Source organism: Peromyscus californicus, unplaced genomic scaffold, assembly GCF_007827085.1.
Source record: "Peromyscus californicus insignis strain IS unplaced genomic scaffold, ASM782708v3 Scaffold_15__1_contigs__length_86483966, whole genome shotgun sequence".
Classification (NCBI taxonomy): Eukaryota; Metazoa; Chordata; class Mammalia; order Rodentia; family Cricetidae; genus Peromyscus; species Peromyscus californicus.
The window spans coordinates 16344476-16365094 of record NW_026294447.1 but is presented as its reverse complement, the minus strand read 5'-3'; the positions used below and the strand labels follow the sequence as shown (position 1 = coordinate 16365094).

Below are 20619 nucleotides of genomic sequence, written 5' to 3'. Positions count from 1 at the left end.
TTCTTCACCCTCCGGCTCCCACACCCCCTCCATTCCCGCTCCTAGCCGACACTGCACTGCAGCTGCTCCGCGCCCTGCCCCCTCCCCAGTGAGCACATCAGCCACACTGCTCGCCGCCTCTGACTGCTATTGATCCGATTAAAGAAAAAAAAAAAAACCTTAGCAACCCCAAACGCCAAAAAAAAAAAAAAAAAAAAAAAAGAGAGAGAGAGAGAGGAAAAAAAAAAAAAGCCAAAACAAAAGGGAGCCGCTTCTCCCGGTGCAGCGGCAGGAACTGCAAGCATGATGGCGGCAGCTCCCATCCAGCAGAACGGGACCCATACGGGGGTTCCCATAGATCTGGACCCGCCGGACTCGCGGAAAAGGCCGCTAGAAGCGCCCCCTGAAGCCGGCAGCACCAAGAGGACCAACACGGGCGGTGGGTATCGCTTCCGCCTCCCGCCCCGTCCCCGCCGCCCTCCCGCGCCGTGGCCGCCGCCGCCGCCGGCCGTCCCGCGCCCCCTCCCCTGCACCTGCCCCGGCCCCGTCTCATCAAGATGGCGACCCGGGGTTCCGAGCCGACCCGCTCGCCCCAGCCGGTGCTGGCCCCGGCGACAGGGTCCGCTCCCGAGGCCGCCCCCCGCGAGAGGTGATGGCCGCCTGAAGATGCGCGCTGCATTTAACAGTCTGATCAAATAAATAAATAAATGGCACTTGGGTAGAGGCTTGCAGATGCTGGGGGCACCGGAGACTTTTGCCTCTGTCCATCCCCTTTCTCTGGGCCACAAGTAGTATGCAAAATCTTGATGAGTGCATGCCCTGAGCGCACTTACATGGTCGGTACAAATATCGCATTGATTTGTCTTCAAGGGTATGCATACGAGGGGGGTGTCTGGTACGGTGACTTGTTAGTTAACATCCTGCGCTTCCTCGGAAGATGAGTTATAACGGGACCGCTATCGCTTCTTCATTTGCACTGGAGTCATCTTAACAATGCATCCAATGCATCGAAGCAGAGGTGAATTTATCTCCAGCATATACATTAGAGATGGATGGGGGTCTTGTGAGTGGCACATCGCAAAATTCGGAATGCTCGTTCACTGTAAAGAGCTGGATTTACCGAGAAGTTTCCTATTTAAGACGTGATCAGGTTGACGGAAACTAAAGTTTATGGAGTTGGCTTTATTTTCTGAAACATTTCATTTTTCTTTTTCATGGCTCATCGACCCCTCTCTCCGTTTTATGGTTCTTTTGGAGAGGGAGCATTATCTATTTGGATTTGGTCACTTTGGAGTGTATTTAGGATAAATAACTCCTAAGCTTTTTAGTATTGGCAAGATTCTTCTTAAGGTCTTTTAATTAATGAGCTTAGACGAGATCATAGTAGACTTAGAAGTGCTACGGAAATACATCAGGATTACTTAGATTCTCAGTCCACCACATTGAGGCTCCCCCCACCCTCCCCCGCAGTTTCTCAAGGCTTAGAATAAACCCTACAGTTTGGGTGGACTATTTTGCAGGAAGACGGTTGTTTTGTATACTTAAAGTCGGATATAGTCAATGATTAATTGTAGTCTTTTCTGCTTGCTATGACAGAAGAATTTAGCGGATCACTATTTACTACAGTGTTGGAATTTTTTTTTTTTTTTCGTCTTCAGTATGTTAAGTGAAGGTTTGTCATCTTATAAATCTCTGAAGTTTTGTGAAAGGGTCAGTTTCTTTCATTTTGCCATAGTAACCACAGAATTGGAAGACTTTCAGGTTTGGAGTAACGACTGGAATTTACTCATCAGTTTTTACAGTGCTGCAAATTGTTAGGACATGGGAATCGCGGAAACTGGGAAGGCTTTCGTAAATGCTTGTTTTTCACTGTAATTGGTGGTTTTCATCCCTTAAGCATTTTTAACTGCTGTTTTCTGCTCGAGTTACTGTTTTCTCTCTTGAGGGTGGATTGGGGATTCAAAGTTGAAAATGATCATGTTAATCAAATGTCTTTCTTTACATTTTTCAGAAGACGGCCAGTACTTTCTAAAGGTTCTCATACCTAGTTATGCTGCTGGATCTATAATTGGGAAGGGAGGACAGACAATTGTTCAATTGCAAAAAGAAACTGGAGCCACTATCAAGCTGTCTAAGTCCAAAGATTTTTATCCAGGTAGGTGAAATGGTGGAGAAATTGTTTGGTGAATTCCCCAAGGAAAAACATTGAATATCTACATGTGTTGTGTGTTGTCTTAAAGAAAAATTTAAATGGTGGAGATTTGAATGTTACTACATTAGCATACATTGTGGAAAAATTTTCAGCTTATTTCCATTGTTGTTCATGTTTTTTTTTTCATTAATTGATACACTGCGTATGTGACTTATACTAATTGCGATACAATTCTCTGGGTGTTTTGGAATGCTAATTGTTTGCACAAAAACTTAAAAATTAGAGATAGAAACCTGGACAGTTGGCATGAGGGAATGTGGTTCTTCTGAAGTTTACAGACATCATTGTAATGACAATTAGTTTAGAGTGAATTCAGAGGAGGGGGTAGGGAGGCTTCCTAAAGAATGGACCATTTACTTCTGAATCCATTATGCACCTCTTTCTGCTTCATTGCTTTGTTTGTTGGCCTTGGATGAAGTGAGGAGGACAAGTGCTGTCTCTTAGATATTTAAAATACTCCAGTAATGTAATTGGGATAAGAAATTTCCTATACTGCCATGCAAGAAGTAAAATAGTGTTTTAGAATTTGTGTTAAGAGCCGTATTTGATCGAAATACTTTACAGTGTGGTACAGTAACCTGCTAGATTATGGCAGGTTTCCTAGGTTGCTTGTGTGGATTTGCTTTTTGTCTTTTTGCTTTGTTTTGTTTTACTTTGGGGCTCCCTCCCTTTGTGTTGTACAGTTCTTCATGTTCATCTTTTTCTTTTCTTTCTCCTTAGTTCTGTTACTCGACGTATATATTTTCAGTAGTGAAATCACAGTGGAGTAGTACAACCCCAGATGAAATATGGTTAGCTGCTTTGCTTCACTTAGATAAAGCTCTCTGTAATTTCTGGAGGTTGTTTTACTTTGATGACTATAAATATATCAGTTCAGTGCTGAGGTGAGCTATGCTGCTTAGGTTTTTTTCCTGATGGAAAAGAAAGCAGTTTTGTTCCAGAGATCCTAATTCACCAAGAGCTCTTTGGTACAGCAGACACTGGCATGGATGGAGGCTCAACCTTGGAAGGCTTCTTTTTCACAGCTAATCATTTGTGGTGGAAACCGACCATTTACTGGAGAAGGTTTTGGAATGGTTGATGCTGTACTAGTTGAACACAGGACTTTTTGGCAAAATATTGTTTATTAAACTACCGTGTAACCTGTTAGATACTGCAGCCCTGTAAAGTTTGCCTCTCCCTGTCTCGGAAACTTTCCTGATGCAGTTGGGAAGTTTACCATATTCATGTTGGTGCATTGAACAGGTATATTACAATAAAAAATCAGTGTGGGATTGTGAAAATACTTAGTTTAAATAAAAGCACTCAAAAGAGCTTGATTGCAGAATTAATAACATGATAGTTCAAGGAAGAGCTGCAGTGGCAAATTAAATACCCTGTCAATAGATGAAAATGAAAACGCTTTTCTGCATTATACATGAGGTACTGTCAGATATGTAGGGGTGTTACAGAAAATTGATATTTAGCCAGGACATTCCAAATACCAAATTAAATGCCTTTTCATTTGAATGTAGTTTATTTTCAGTGTGTTGGAAAGGGTGCACTAAGAAATAGGTCTTTTGATTCTAGTCCACTTATTTTTACGTTTTTTCCTTCTTACCTGAAAATTACTTATTTTGTTTATAGTTTGAAGATATATATATATATATATATATATATATATATATATGAATATTTTGGGAGGGGGGAAATGGGAAGCTGCAATGCCTTGAATAAAATCTTGTAAGTGTAGTGACGTAACCTGATCAACTATGAGTTAAAGCATCGGCTAGAAGATGGCTTATTCTTGGCCTCTAACAGGTGGGAGTCAATATAGACTATGATACAGTTTTAAGGATAAAACAAATCCCTGTAGTTTCTAAGAAGCTTTAAGAATTCTGAATAGTTTGTATTAAAATGTGATTTTAATTCAGTAATTAACTCTTTGGACAAACACATCTACAGTCTTCAGATAGGCTTATTTTCCTATAGGCTTTCTGTTCGTAGTTGATGAGAACTGGTAAAATTATCTATGGTCTTAGTATTTGTCAGTCTAAGAGCCTTTGAGCTTTTTTTCTGCCCTTCTTATATGCGACAGATACTTATTGTGCTCATCCCCAGATGAACTAAATTATAAACCGTGATTCATGTTGTCGGGTTACAAAGGAAGTCCTATAGGCTTTTGCAGTGATTTAGCAGCCCATATTTGTGTCTCTCAGATAGATACAAGCATACGCACACAGACGTGTATGTATGATTGCCGTGTTCTGCCAGAGTGAACGTTCCTGGGGTTTATTGCAGTGAGACATTTTTCTGGTTTTTGTTTGGTTAGAGTATATTTGGGATAAAATTGCATCTCAGTTGTAGAAACTACTGGATTTACTCAAATTACCTGACATTTGAAATGAAATGTAAGCGTATTGCTAAACATTTAGTAAAAATACTACTGTATTTTTCAAAACTTTTTCTAAGAGGTTTAACACAGATTGTAGTTACCCTTTAGAACATTTTTAATATACCTCAACTCAAATGATGGACACGTGTAAAAATTTGTAGCTAATACAATTTTTATAAATGCGTTTGTCTTTTTGGTCAGATTGTGTCTTTGCCATATCATAAAGCAACCCTACATTTCTGATTGATGATTTTTAAACTTCAGTCAAAATGAAGAAGACAAAATACATTGTATGAATTTAAAGTTTATACGGCTAAATATTGTATGTATTTCAGTGTATCATGTATGCAGTGACCAGGGGAATTGTATAGTGCATAGTTGAAAAGTGCATTTCAATCATTGGAATCAGAAGAAAATGATCTACAAGTAGATTTTACTTTGTGTTCTATATATTTCTTCTATATATTGATTTCCTAAGACTTAATCTTACAGGATGCAGACTTTTCATTGGTGGCTTAGGAATGTAGCTTTTTTTCTGATTTGATTAAAGAAATCTAATTTGACTTTAAATTTATGTATTCTTTTATAAGTAGGTTACATAGAGCTGCTTGTGGTAAAAAAGCAGCTTTCTCGCTGTAGGGGCTGAATTACTGTCTACATTCTCAGAAGGGTGGCTAGTGTTATTTTTTAATTCTTTTGCCTGTCATCTGAAGACCTTTTATTTTCATTAATAGATTGATTTTATCTGTTAAAATTTAATGCAAGGTTCAAGCTTGTTATTAAAGAAACGTATTGAATACATTCATTATTGGTTGGGAATAATAAAGAATATATAAATATTTTCATGAGTGCCTTGAATATTAGAACACCTCATACTTGATCTGTTTCTGCTCTGTGACACTGGAGACATCCCATATGCCAATCAAACAGGACTCTTACTGTAATGTTGGAATCTATTCCTGTGTATTCTATATTGTTTTAGTATATATGCTTATAAAACTGAATCATTTTAAGTATAAAGTATTTCCTTTTATGTTGCGTAAGTTAAAATTTGAACATGTTGCTTCTAGATTCATCAAATTATGACTTCAGTGATATCTAATTTAGATGATTTTCTAAGAAAAATTTGAAGTCTTTACCCATTTATTTTTTTTAATAGTGAAAAGGCGGACTGTAAGTTAAAATTCTTTCAGTGAAGGAACTGCATTGCACCATTTTTGTTTTGACACGAATAAAATTCAGTTGTTTATTTAACTTTTAGGGCTGAAAATGTGTAAGATACACACATACACACACACAGAGGAAATAAATTTTAAAGTAGACGTTTTGTTTATACTGTTGAAGGTAAAGTATTATGGTGATATTGGTAATAAATACCCTATGGATATCATTTTCCTCACAGCTTCTCAGAGTTGTAAGCTATACGTTTTTCTTTGATCTCAGTTGCTAAAGTCTGAGAAATTTATTGATACACATTATAAGGCAAGATCAGAACATTGATAGAATGGTAACAGGTAAAGAAAATAAATTATTTTGACCTCAGAACTTGTTGGTTCATGTAATATGGTAGTGACCACTCTCTGCAGCTCTGATTTCACTGGTACCAGGGAGTTGCTGTGCATGAAGCATATTTCTCTGTGATCTTAAAGTTGTGATGTTTATGTTTGGTATAGTACCTACTGTGCAGGTGACTTTATATTTCACTTTTCCAAACATTTAGGTGAAGGAAACATACTGTTCACACAGACAATAGTATTGCTTGAAATTTTGATTTATTCTCATTTTTAATACTTTATTTTCGTATTTTAACAGTAGGAATTCTTTACATGTGAAAGAGTGTTATTGGTATGCCATAATATTTATGAACATATAAAAATACTTTTGACACTAATCTCATGAATGCAAATACTTTGTGGCAGGGGATTTCTAGAAATATAAATTAGCATAACGTGCCTTAGGTGTCTTCTTTATTTGTTCACCTTTATTTCATTTTGACATTGGATCTTCTACCACTGAATTAAAAAATTGTTAAAAGTCATTAGCTTATTGTATTGGTGTTTTCATGAGTTTTTAATGGCACAATGTCACTTTGACATGTGTTGTTTGAAGCCTTCTGTGCTTTAGAAAAATAGCTCACTAGGAATATGTGATATTGTAAGGCATAATCTAACATTACCTCACAGACACCATGCCACATGATTTCAGGAATAGTGAATTGGTGAAGTAGTTGAATGTGTGTTTTGAGGATGCTTCATATTAATATACCAAGAAGAAAAAATGATCCATGGCATAGAAATGCTAAGTAATTTGTGGTATCGCTAGAAACCCCTGACAATAAACCACCAGTCAACAACTTGTATATCATTATAATTACTTATTTTGCTGTAGCCAACAAGATGATTATTTTTAATTTAGTTTATCCGAGTGCCATTTATTGAACATGTTATACCACCTGTTATCTAAACTTCAGCACTTAATAAGCATCTTTTATAAAACTATGGGGTTCGGTCGTAGTTGCCTTTAGTTTAATAAAGCTTTACAGCGCAAACCTCAGGAGCAAGTGCGGATTTCAATCTGAAGCTGGAGGGAAGGTGGTTGGAGATTTGTGCTTGATTGCCATCTCATTTCCATCTTTGGATACAGCTCTAGCATAAAGTTAAACAACATCTGCAGAGATCTGACTGACAAACATCTCTCTGGGACTCATCACTGCATCTTGCAGCAGGTGCATTCAGCTCTGCAGTCTTTTTTCAGAAAGAGGTTGGTTGGTTCTAACATTTATCGGTAGACCAGAGGGAACAAGTGACTAGAGAGAAGTGGTTGGTTGTCACTTGTCCGGGGCTGGAGTACTACAGGTAATTGGACTGGACTGGCGGGAGTCACAGCAGTGCATGTCTCACATTGCATTGCAGCTGCTGTGCAGCTTAATTAACCTGACCCTCAGAGACTGAAGTGTCATGGTAGAGATCGCAACATTCAAGAACTGAAGCAATACTTTTCAATATTTTTTTTTTATGATTGGGTCATTGGAATTCCCATTTTCTCCATCTTTAAAGATACAGCATGCTCACACTTTTAATATGAAAATATTTGTAGGTGAAATGATTTTCCAGTGATCTAATGGAATTCAAATAAGGAAAGGATCCGAGCTTTCTTTAGGGTCCAGACAAAAATAAAATGCATTGATCGTCCAAATCTGCAAATGCGTTTTTAAACCATGAGTGAGTGGAAATACCTTGTACTTTAAAAAAAATTAATCATTTGTCAATTATTATCTTAGGTTAATATTTGATTATTTGTTTATAAGTTAACACATGTAAACTTCAGTCATGTCTTTTATGGGCTTTCACACATATTAGTAAATGTAAGTATCTTATTACAGTCCTGTGTATTAATAGGCCCTTGAATGGAAAATAGTTCCTAACATTCACAGAGAATCTGGGAAGGTGCTACTACATTTGAAAGTAGTAGAGATACAAATACAGGAAAAAAAAATCTTGAAGAGCATGGGGAGCAGTTGGTCCCCAGACTTTCTGTTGGTTTTGCTAATATGAATTTTTTGAGGACACACTAACTGTCACTTGTTGATGCTAAGGTTTTGAATTTACACTTATCATATATACCATTCATTTTTCCATGAAGATTCTCTTTTCAATTTTGATTCCATGAACTCTTAGTTTTTGACTGTATAAAAATGACAGTTGGCTATTTCACATACATACTTCATTATGATTTTAAAAGATTTGATGAACACAGAGAAAGAGTAAACATTTTGAGACTGCAAAGCAAAAAAGAATACTATCTTTTTTGCTGGTACCTTTTTAGATCATTTCAATATTTGAGAATTTTAAATCATGATACGGACATCATTCCATGACAGATCTTGACCGTGCACAAGCACTGCGTGCATTTTATCACTGATCTGCTGCTGCTTCCTGCAGGGCCTGTCAGCATCACTGACAGAACCAGGTGAGAAACAAAAGCATCCTGACTCTTTTAAGAGCAAGATGATTCAGGTACTATTTCTTAGTATGGAAAATACATTTTTGGCAATTCTTGAGCTAGTTTTATTTGGTAAATACTTAAAATTACTGTTATTTTTTTCTTGTTTGTGGACCTACTTTATGTTTTACTGTTTAGTATTACCTGTATTTTTTTAGTAAATTTTACTGAAAACTCGGCAGTTTTTATATTTTAGAGGATATTATTTTTCTTGTGAAGTTGTGCACATGCTTTCTCTGAAGTTTGGAGAAATAAGTCCTCTTTCCATTTCGCAGATTTTTGAGTCTCATTTTACTTTGGAGGCCCCATAATGCAATTCATAGGAAGGATTTTCACTCAATCTCAAGAACTGAGATTTCAAACCCTATGTTCCTTTTAGTTGTGATAAATTCAGTGTGATCTTAAGGAAAGTGGTCTTCATCTAAATGAATACTTCACTGCTCTAGGATTAGATTGGGGTTGACTGCATTTTAAGGTCTGTTCTTTGTGAGGAGGAATGGAAGGGAAGAAAGGTGTAGCTATTTCTGTAGCACAGAACAGTATAGTGGACCTGTTTTTATTTTCTCTTTATTTGTTAACAAGTATTTTAGAACTATAGTTTTTCAGTTTTGGGTCAATTTCATATTTTAAATGCCTGTTTATTTCAAAAGATGTTGCAGATAAATGAACATTTATTTGGAGAGTTTGTCACATGGCTTGTCTTACATTATGTATTTTAAATAAGACTTTTTCCCCCTAATATTGACAATCAAGAAAATCATGAAAATACTTTTAAAAAACAAAAACCAACTGTCTTGGTTTCATTGAGTGTAGTCGTTCTGGAATCTCTCTTGCTAATTGTTGAGTGTATCAAATGCTTCCCATGAGTGCTGGTGTAGAAAGCTATTTGGTCCTGTTTTGGGGATTACTCCTTAGTATCCTTTCTTCCTGAAGGACTCTAGCCCCATGTTACTGCACTCTAAAAAATTATGCTTTGTTATTGCCTCCAAATTTTGGATTTAATTGTTTATATTTTGTGGTGTCTTTACCAGAAATGTAATAAGTTTAAAGCTCTCTATTTAAAGGGTTTGGGGCGACAGTGGAGTCATGGAACTATGTGAAAGTGGGGAGCTTAGGCCCGCTGTCCTCCAGAGCGTAGAGTTAGAGCTGAGAAAGGCAGGGAGCAGTGAAGTGCTGTGTGCAGGCCTGCAGTAATTGTGCTGTCCCCTTACCTTGGAGTAAGCTTTCTGATTTCCTATTCAATTATAGTCAGAACTTCACTATTCTACGTTACTCTTTCTTCCTTCCTTTTTGGATATGACTGAGAGAATATGTTCTTTTTCTTTCCCTTTGTTTTAAATAGCTACATGTAATTTTTACAAAAACCAAGATTAAAAACTCAGTGTGGTTGTCTTGTGAGTAGTATTTTTGTAGTTGATTTATTCCTGAGAAGGTCCAGTGGCAGCACCTTCTGCCCTTGCACACATTCAGTATAAGGTACATTATACATTATAAATGACCATCTAGACCAATTGTTTTCTGTTTGCCTACAGGAGGACTCTTTGACTATGGCAGTGTGTTAAGGGTAGTTAGACTTCTATAATGAGAAGGTACTTCTTTCATTTATGAGCTTGTTTTTCCTTGCTTCTAGTTTTTCTTAGCTCAGGGAAAACTTTTTCCCATTAAAAATAGTGTTGACCTTGTTTAAAACAAAAACAAAATCATAATGTTGACTTTCTGTGTCAAGCTTTGCTTCCAAGGATTATGTGAGTTGTTCATGCTTTGCAACTTTTAGAAGAACAAAAACAAACAAAAAACAAACTTTCCTAAGTGTGTCAAGTTTTACTCAGTAATCATAATGGTTTAAAAAGGATATATTATTAGGATTAGGAAAATGAACATGATTAAGTATAAAATAACAAGTTAAAATTAACTCTATTAATTAGTACGTTTTAATTTGAAATATTATTCTTGTCTTTTTTGAAGACCCATTTCATTTAAAATTTCCACTTTTCTGTCAGTTAGCGCTCTTATGCCACTTTCCTTGTGATGTGTGCTTAAGAAGTATTTTTTAACATTGCTATTTAAATACTTAATGTGATTTTGAAGATTCTCTTATACTGTTTTAAGTTTAAACAAAAGACCTAATGATTGCCTTCACTCGTCAGATGAGTATTTAGATTAAGATGCATTGGGTGTGGGATTTTTGTCATCCCTCTTGCAGACCATTGTGGTCAATATGCAGGCCAGTGTTTTAATCACAGGTGATACTAGAAATGTAAGTGAATATGGATGGGTGGATGGTTCCTGTATGAAGTACTTCTATACTATCAGTAGGGTTGATATAGAAGGTAATCTATTCTTAGTATTTTTTTTGGCATTTCTAGCTTACTTTGGTGGAGTATATGTGGGATGTGTGTTTATGTGTGTGTACAAGGTGTAAGCAAAATCTGCATCTCTGGAAAAGTTAAATCCCGAGCTTAGGAATTCCAGGAAGAAGAAGAAATTTGGATAGGCCAGGTATTGGTGAGAATTAAACAAGAAGAATAGAGTGTTGGAGACCCATCTTACTTTCTCTTGAGTATGTAGTCTTGTGTGAAGGAAACTTAACACCCATCATTCTGGAGAGCCCTTCAAAGCCATGTCTGAATTGGAGACTGCCTTTAATATAATCCGACTTAAGCAACATAAACTAATTAGATTTACTGAAAAAAAGAGTTTGAAAGTATCTGTATGTGAGATTCTGCAGTTCTTTCACTTTATAGTTGAATCTGCATGGTCCCTAATGATTTTTCTTATTATACTTTAGAAATCATCATTAGTAACTAAATAATGTAGCAAAATAAAGTAACATAAAAATGTGAGTGTTAAATTTTGCATTTTTGATGTAGTTTCATGTTCTTATCTGTCTGTAGTGAGAAAGTTAATATTTGTAATTTTGTTGGAGGAATTGATAATATCACTATATGAGGCTGACCAAATTACTTTTATTGTTAATTAAGAAGAATGTATACCAGCTATATCATAGAATATAACTTACTTACTTGGGGCTTTCATTTAATTGACTAATAAGATATATAATACATTAATTTCTTTAAAATTTAAAGTCTAGGAAAGGTGAATTTGCAATATCAAATTTACCAAGTCTTGCAATATCAAATATCAAAACCAAGTCTTTCAATACTTGGTTAACATTAAAAATTTAAAGGACATGCAATACTATTCATTAAGTCCATTTTGCCACAATAAACTAATGGAATGACTAAGATTTAGTAGCTAGCCTGTTTTTAAACACATTTTGTAGATATTAAAAAAACAAGCATAAACCAAGACACCAAAAGCTACTATAGAATAGTGAGTCAAAACCCCATCATATGCCTTTACCTGACTGGTCCCTTGCTCCTCTCAGCCTCAGCATATATATAGTCTAACAGTTTGATGGACACTTGTGTGCCCTCTTTGGGTTGGAATTAAGTATATAATGGCTTGATAACCTTATTTTCAACAATGGGATATGAAACAAGGTTTTAAACGCATATCAGTAATGTATGACTACAGGAATGTTTGGCAACTGTCTAATGGGAGAATTCTGTGGAGAAGTTGAATTCCCTCATTAGAGGGGTTTGGGACGAGTCTTTAGATTTCAATGAGAAGCTCACAGGAGTTTGAGGGTTAAATTTTAACTTTCTTGATGGAAAACATTAGGAGGGTCATTTGAAGCAAAGAAACTGAAAATACATAAACATGAAAATATGAAAAAAATACTGGGATATCCAGAAATCTGGGCAGTTTTGCAATTTTTGGGTAAGAACTGGGTTTTGCCAGTGGGTAGCATATGTGGAGCTCAGAAGTTCTATGAAATTTCTTGTATTGGCTGTTTCTGTGTGGTGCTGGTGGTCATGGGGAAGTACCATAGATATTTGTATGGATAAGAAACAATATAGTACATATAAAAAACAAATATAAGTAAAATTTTAAAAATCCACCTGTTGCATCTGTCCAATGACTGACAGTGGCAGTACCATTTAAAGTCTGTCTGTGGAAATATAAATGTATCTGTCTATGAAACCTGTGATAAGGACTGTCAGAGTTGTCTGAACACAGACTTCATTTTGAGATTGAAGAGCTTAGTTTTCTATATAAAAGCTATAGGCAGAATCAGAGGTGAATTTATTTAGAAAGGAAAGGCAGTGGGAAAGGTGAGGGAACAGGGAACACAAAAGAGATGTCAGAATGCAAATTGTCTTTAATGAAGTAATTATGTGCCAAACTTGGAAGAAAAAAAAAGAAGAGCAAATGTCAATGAAATATGTTTTGCAAGCATGCAGCAAAGCTCTCAAGACAGGTCTGTGTTTGACACTCATGCAGTTATATCTCTTGTCTATTCTCGTGCTTAAAATTACTGACCCATTAGTTTCTTTAACTCATTTGCTTGACACCCAACAGCTAAAATTGTGTATGTGATACTATTTCCCTTAGTTCTTAAATTATTTGAGTATCTAGTCCTGTCTAGCTTTTTTGACATGTGAAAAGTTACATGTTTAAGCTGATGAAATGTAATGATTTACACAATGAGTACATTTACGTGTGTTTTCTGTTTTTTAAATGTGTGATGTAGATGCCACCAAGACACCAAAGCTTTAGGACATTACAGAAATCTTGCTGTGTTGTGACAATGAAAATGAAAATCGAGTCATTCATTTGTTGTGGATTTTCTGTGATGTCCTTGTTCTGTTTAGAATTTTATTTTATTACTAAAATTTGGCACTGTTATTTTTATCCTCAGTAAGTAAAGTTTATAAAAGATTAATCTTAATGGATACAGTTATCAGTGTCAAATGATTTTTTAAAAATGACTGTAAGAAACATGACACTTTTTTCACTTGGAAATTTAGTTTAAAATTTACCATTTTATATAAATTTGTGAAATTATTGGCTACTTGTATAGAACAACATTAAAAATTGAACATCTGAAGTGACATTAAGCACCAGATGGGGTTTTAAAATAAAATATATTCAGAGTGTAATCTTTATTTAAGTGCTATTTTAGATTCAATAATACCAGTTGTTTAACTCAAGGTTTAATTCAATATTTTAAAAAAAAAATCTTTATAAATTTTTTCCCGTTCCTGTCTTCCACATTATTGGCATGCTTTCATAATATAGTATGATGTCATGCCTTGCTTTTGAAGTGGTGGATAATGCGGGTCAAGACTGTCACATTTTTGCAGCAAATACAATTGTTTTGACAAAAAATTTTATGGTTTTTTTGTTTTTATTATTTTACAATAGTTTTAAACTTCGTATTTTTTTTAACAAAGCCTGCATTTAGAATGACTATTTTGTATTTAGATGTTATATGACTGAACATTTTCAATCGTATTTTCTTCATAGTAATATTTAAATAGTTCTTCAGAGTCACTTACCTATTCTGCTAAAGAGAAGGTATCGTGTTCCTACAGATCTACCCACTTTCAGTGATGTTTGTACACTTGACATCTTGTTTAAGAAGCAGAACCGCACTGCATATGAAACACAAACTGTGATAATGAGGTGGATGTGCCATATGTGACAGCTTAGGTTGGCATCCATCTCAGATGGCATACTGAAGGCACTGGAAGGCTAGCATTTACAGTGCTGAAGAAGAGGCATGCTGCTTTACCATGGACTCTGCTCTTGGTAGGCTTAGAATGGGGACCGACTTTTTACTTAGAAGTCCATACTTTCAACTTTTGTAAAGTGATTTTTGATATTTGAATTAACTATGGGGAATTTGTCCTAGTTACTAACTTAGTTTTTGAAGTTTATGTGTATTATATATATATATATATATATATATATAAAATTTAGTTAAAGAATTAAGAAGTAATACTAGTATATTTTTCCAATGCTAATACAACATGTCCAAATGGCTTCATAATATAAATATTTAGGAATTGAAATGACATTTTTAATTTTAGAAAAAAATGTGTGTCTTAGTAGAAAAAGGTTTGAAGTTCTATGGAGTCATCACAGAAATTACTAATAATAAATTGTAGTAAATACTTTACTGGTAGTATATTCAACTTTGAATTCGTATTGCTTTCTTAGAAATAATACTGGTTTTATAATTTTAAAAAGTACTGTTTTCATCAAGTTTTTATTGAAAGGCCTCCAAATTATTCAGAATATGGCATTAGTAGTTAGAAATGCCACATAATGGGGACAAATAATCTAGGTGTCTAAACAAACCACTTAAACTGTGTAGAATAAACATAATTCTGTTTGAGGAATATTTTGAAAAAATTCTGGGTTTGGGAATTTTTTTAATTAGTACTTAAATTTTATTTATTGATTGGGGGTTATAAATTCTCCCTTTTGAAGATACATACTCTGAATTACTCTGCACATGTTCATGTTGTCTCTGTGAAAATTAGTGAGGAAAGTGATGGTCTTGTATTTAGAATTGTGGACCACATAACCAAGGCTGCTACATGGTCATCAACCCAAGCTTCATGAGAGCTTAGCCTTCTGTTACTGATAGCAATCCCTAAAATGTCAGGTCAGTAGCAATTTTCAGATTAATTCAGAAAATAATAAGAGAAAATAAGAATGATATGTTATAGTCAACTTACTAGTGAACCATCCTGCTGACTTCTGTCTTATACCTCTGTTGAATTACTTAGAAACTTTAGTTTGGAAATAAAGTTTTTAGAATTTAGGTAAAGGTTGTCAAACCTTTTAATCCATTATTTATAGATCATAGTATCATATATTGTGGACAACGTGGCAAGATTTTTTAATTAATATTCTGAAAATTCTGCAAATTAAAAGATTGTCATTAAAAGAAAACGTGTAATATTTAGGCAACAGAAACATGAACAGGTTGGTGTTGTGTCCCGTGTTCATATTGATACTAGAATCTCCAAATTGTTTTACATTTTGAGATTATTTATATGAAATGATTTTAAACTTTTAGTTTAGCCCTGTCAAATTTGGCTTTTTATTTTTAAGTTATAGATGGTTGTAATCATGAGATTATGTAAATTATAGACAAGGCCAGAAAGGTCTAGATGAATTGCTATGATACAGCCAAATCACTTTAATAATTACTATAAGCAAAATGTGCGTGAAGAAAACATGCCTTGCATATAATGCAGTATGGTTATGGAGTGAGCACACTATTTCAGCGTGTCTTGTTACCTTCTGTGGTAAGAGTCAGATGTGCTGTTGTACCAGTTTGAACCTAGGCCTGCAATTTACTAGTTACACCATTTTAGTCAATGTTAAAATCTTGGAACTCCACTTTGTAAAAAGTCTCCTTATATGGGGTTTTCTCTCATAGTTATTAAGAGTTTGGACTAGGCAACCAATAAAAGAAAGATACACAACCATATCACGAAATGTATGTGATATGAGAAGTGTTTTGTAGCCAGTATTACTTCTTTTGATGTAGTGACAAGAATTTGAAATCGTGAAACATCCTATGAAATATGAGTTTGCTTGCATTATTGATTCTTGAAAGTTAGGAATCCATTAGTCCCTTTCATTTCTATTGTGTATGCAAATGCACAACACTGTGCTCATGAATGAGGAGCCTTAGCAGGAGTGCTCAGGAGTAAGTTAACTGCATGAGAAATATTTAGTGCCAGTTTTGTGGGATCTCAAGACACTGAGCTTTGGAAAGACTCCTCCCTATAGAGAAAAGAAAGTATAGTATATTAAGCAATAAACTAGATTTGGAGTTATGTAAATGATCATTTGTAAGTCTTGTTCTTCAGATTTCCTTTAGCTGTGCAGATAAATGTATGGCTTTTGGCAAGATTTTTAACGTTTAATTCATGTGCTTGCAGTTTCCATAAAAAACCAGAACATTTTAGTGGTGTAGTCTACTAAAAGTGTCTTTTAGGGGCTGTGTTTTATTAATTTCATTTCTCAACAAGTACACATATTCTTGATTGCTATCATACTAAAATTTTACATCTGTCACTCTGTAATAGTCATTGTATAAAAGTCTGATTTTACATGACTTATAGATTAAATTAGACATTATTTCATTGGATATTTGATCTCGTACCATAACAAGACAAAGACAAAGTCTTCTATTTTGTTTGACTGTGACCTTGTGGGCATAAACTTACTGAGACAAAATGAATCCCGAATAACTCTTAAAAAATAAAATCATAGTGAATATTTCATTGTATAGGGTAAATTTAGTTAGGAATACTAGATGATATGTGAAAGTTAAAGGAGACAGCAAGAATATTTTATAAATGTGTTTAATGTCAAAACAACTAAATATTGTGGGCATAAGTATTAGAGCAATGCAGTTATTCATAGTTAGGGTCTGTAGATGTGCGGGTGAAGGAGTGGGAGTGATAATGAGTGTTGAAGTTCATCCTAGACACACTTTCAATTCTCTGGACTAGAGGCCATGATGAGCTTTTCCTGCCTCTATTCATATCAGGAGATGGTGTTAGAAGCAGAAGCATGAGCTAGGCTGTAAGCAGGCACGGTAACACAAACTTTATTCTTACTTGCAGTGTTCCTTCATTCATGAAATAATTAATTGCAAAAACCCCTCCAGCCATCCTCATTGATGATTTTATTTCTCATTTCATAGGAAGCTAAAAGTGTTTGAGAAGCCTCTTAAACTAGTGAGACCACACCACCATGTAAGTGTATCAGTTGGTGCCTGCATGAGAATCTTGCCTTTTCTTTTTGAGACAAGACCTCAGTGAGCACCTGGTAGGCTAGTCTCTCTCCTGCCTCTACTTCCTGAACTGTAGGATTCCAGGTGTGTGCCACTCTGCGACTACACTTGCTGTTTTCTTGATTTGGCAAACATCTCCGCCTCGAATAAACCGGCTTCTATTTTTAGACTCCATCTCCTCTTACCTCCTCCCACAACTGCATCATTCTTTCCTCTTTTCTCACCCTGGTGAAAAGTAGTTTTTTGGTAACATGCTGCAATTTCTCCATTGCATTCAGAACCAAAGGCATAGTCCCCTTTATTTTGTTTTCCATTCCATTTGCTGTGCTATTAACAGAATCGTCAGTCCGCGCCTGTGCAGCTTCCTGTGGCTTTCCTCCCTTTTCTCTTGTGGACCTATTTCATGGAATTTTAACCCGATCCTGCCAGCACAGCCCCCAGCTTTCTGTGATAGCAATTTTCAACGCTGCTTCCTTATAAGCATCTTTTGTTTGTTTATTTTTCCTGCAGCAAACCTCTGCCTTGCTGACTGCAACCTCAAATTGTATTTGCTGGATTCTTGTCATTTCTAGGCTCAAGTCTTGAACTGTTTTCCTTTTCTATTCAATCTCACTGTTTGTAACCCTACCCAGTATCTTGACTTCACATAACCTTCTTCAATGTTTGCATTTTTCAACTGCTTACTTTATGTTGTTTGTAAGTCTGATTTATACGTTAGAATGAAATATGACTTTTAACTGCCCTGCTGATGCTTAGTCTCCCAGTTCATCTTCTTTAGTCTTCTGCATCCTAGTAACAGCATTATCCACTCAGTTCCAAAGGTCCAGAACCTTAGGATTACCTTTACCTTCTGTCAGATGCTACATCCAATCCACAAACATGATTCTGATTGCATTCAAGATAGTTAAAGAAAAACCAACTAGCCAAGACCCAAACACTGTTAAGTACAGAAAAACATGCTGCAGACATCCATTCTACATTTGTGACTAAATAAAGAACTAAACTCACATTTTAATTGGCTGTGAAGTGTTAAAAATGATTTGTTGTAAGTAGGTCAGTCATAATAATCCTACAGGTTATGTCTAGAGGATAAAGAATTAGAAAGGCCAGGGTCATTTTTAGTTTTCTATTGTCGGGAAATCTTTATAAAAAATATTTTTAAGAATGCCATTATAAATATGTCTGTCATATCATAAATATCTTATTATTTAGAGTATTTGGATCTTAAACAGTAGATAAATATAAAGACAGCAGAATGATATTCAACCTTTGGAAAAAGGAAAGCTGATATTTTTGATGATACCTGAAATAATCCATAGAGCACTGCGTGATCTCACTTATTGATGGACCCTCAAAAGGGTTAAGTATATAGAAACAGTGAAAGGAAAACTAGTTACTATGATTAAAAAAAAAAAAAAAGAAAAGAGCACATGGGAGGAAGTAAGTCAGAGCAAATATGCAGATAAGCAGGATGAACAAATCTAGACATCTACTATGAACAGTATGAGGACTATAGTTAACATTGCATATTGAAAATTTGTCAAAAGTATAAATTTTAGGTGCTCTTGCCACAAAAAGTTATGGTGGAAAATGATAGGACTGTTAAGTAGCACAGCTGAAGTCATTTCACTGTGTGTGTCTAGTGAAATGATGATAATAGTCCTCTGCACACCATAAGCATCTCAAGGTGTATCATGTACATTTACAGTAAGTACTAAGTGGTAAAATTGTGCATATCAAAGTAAAATCTGGGCCGGATGTTTAGCTCAGTGGTAGTGATTAGCATTTGCAAAGTCCAGCATCACATAAATGAGTAATAAATGCTTTGTTAGAAGACAAAATAATATTAAAAAACATTGGACATTTATGATATACATGTTTATCATATGTATACATTGTAGATGGTAGATTTGAGCTAACCTATATAGAGCATGTACTCAACAAACAGTTCATATATATGAGGATTATATCTTAAGTAAACTGTATTTTAATAATGAATAATTGAATATTTAATAATGAATAATTGTAAATATATTTTATAATTTTATATATTATAATAAACTGTATTTAATAATGAATAATTGAATAAATGATCTCAATGCCTTTGCTTTCCCATAAAATATTTTGAGATACTTTTATGCCTACTAATGGTAAATTTATTGGTTTCATGCCATGAAAACTTACTTTATTTGATAGACTTTAGTTTTCTTCTAAGTCAATTAGATTTAATTTACTATTATAACTTTATGTTTCTCCATGCTCCCACAGTTAGCCAAAAATTGTGTTAATATCTTTGCAATATGTTGAAGTGGTATCCTTCGGGTAGATACTGTGGAATGGTATAATTGAGTCATGCTGCAGGTTGGCTTTTCTCCCCATGCTGATTTCCATAGAGGCTGGGCTAGTTTATGTTCCCACTAAGGCTGTAAATGGATTCCTTTACCCCTTTCAGTCCTCAGCAGCATTTTTGTTTTTTTGTTTTTTTATTTGCTTAATGATTACCATTCTTACTGGGGTCAATTGAGTTTCAATGTAGTTTTGATTGACATGTCTCTGTTTGCTAGAGATGCTCACCATTTTACATTTACCAGCCATTCATATTTCATCTTCTGAGAAACATCTCATCAGAGTCAACCATATTAAGCAAGTTACAGCAGTCTCTGAAAACAGATATATCTTATCTTATTTGTGGTTCCTAGAATTTATATAGACATATAATATCTTGTATCTATATCTAGGGTATGAAGGTAGAATTCAAAGTATCTAGAGAACAAAATGGGATTAACAGGAGGGGTGAGAAAAGGGAGTTGGGATGGGAAAGAATATTTTAGCATATAATAATATGTGTATGAAATTTTTAAAAAAGAAAAACAGAAAAGAGGAAAATTGTATTATTTCCTGTATTAGTAGAAAAACTGAGTTTTTATAGTTTTGATATAATATCTTAATGACACAATTATGCCACGATAAATTTGACCTCCTTTTCTAATCATGGTTTTTATGGCTACGTATCACACAGGCCAAAAATGATCAACCTGTAGAAAAATTTGCCAGAGTTAGACAGTTCATCTCTAATACTGTGATATTGTGAAGGAGATTTATCCAATCATGCTGGTAAAGGCAGAGCTGGTGGTCCTAACTTCCCAGGTTACTGGATAAGAGCATGTGTTTATGTATTTGGCTTCATTGTGATGGATTGTATAGAATTTAAATTTCATGATTTACAGCAATAGGTTGCAACTTAGGAATTGAAACACGGTAAAAATACTTACTAATGACATGTATCTTTCTTAAATCTTTTCATATTCCTCTGAACTTTGGGGTCTGCTAAATGTTGCTTTGAAAGTATCTATATTATCCTATTTTCACGTTGCTCAAGGA

The 20619-nt window shown here is 34.9% G+C and overlaps 1 protein-coding gene across 7 annotated transcripts in view; it reads left to right on the top strand.

Annotated features, from left to right (window-relative positions):
• Nucleotides 1-202: 202 nt before the first annotated feature.
• Nova1 (NOVA alternative splicing regulator 1) overlaps nt 203-20619 on the top strand; it is a 121226-nt gene continuing 100809 nt past the window's right edge. For 2 of the 7 annotated variants that reach the window (XM_052738453.1, XM_052738459.1), the window contains exons 1-2: nt 204-418; nt 1991-2134. In XM_052738453.1, coding sequence (XP_052594413.1) covers nt 283-418; nt 1991-2134 — 280 coding nt within the window. In that variant the 5' untranslated portion in view covers nt 204-282. Of the gene's footprint in view, nt 419-581; nt 998-1522; nt 1652-1990; nt 2135-20619 lie in introns of those variants that run through there. The other 5 variants (XM_052738454.1, XM_052738457.1, XM_052738455.1 and 2 more) reach the window with 5 other exon arrangements.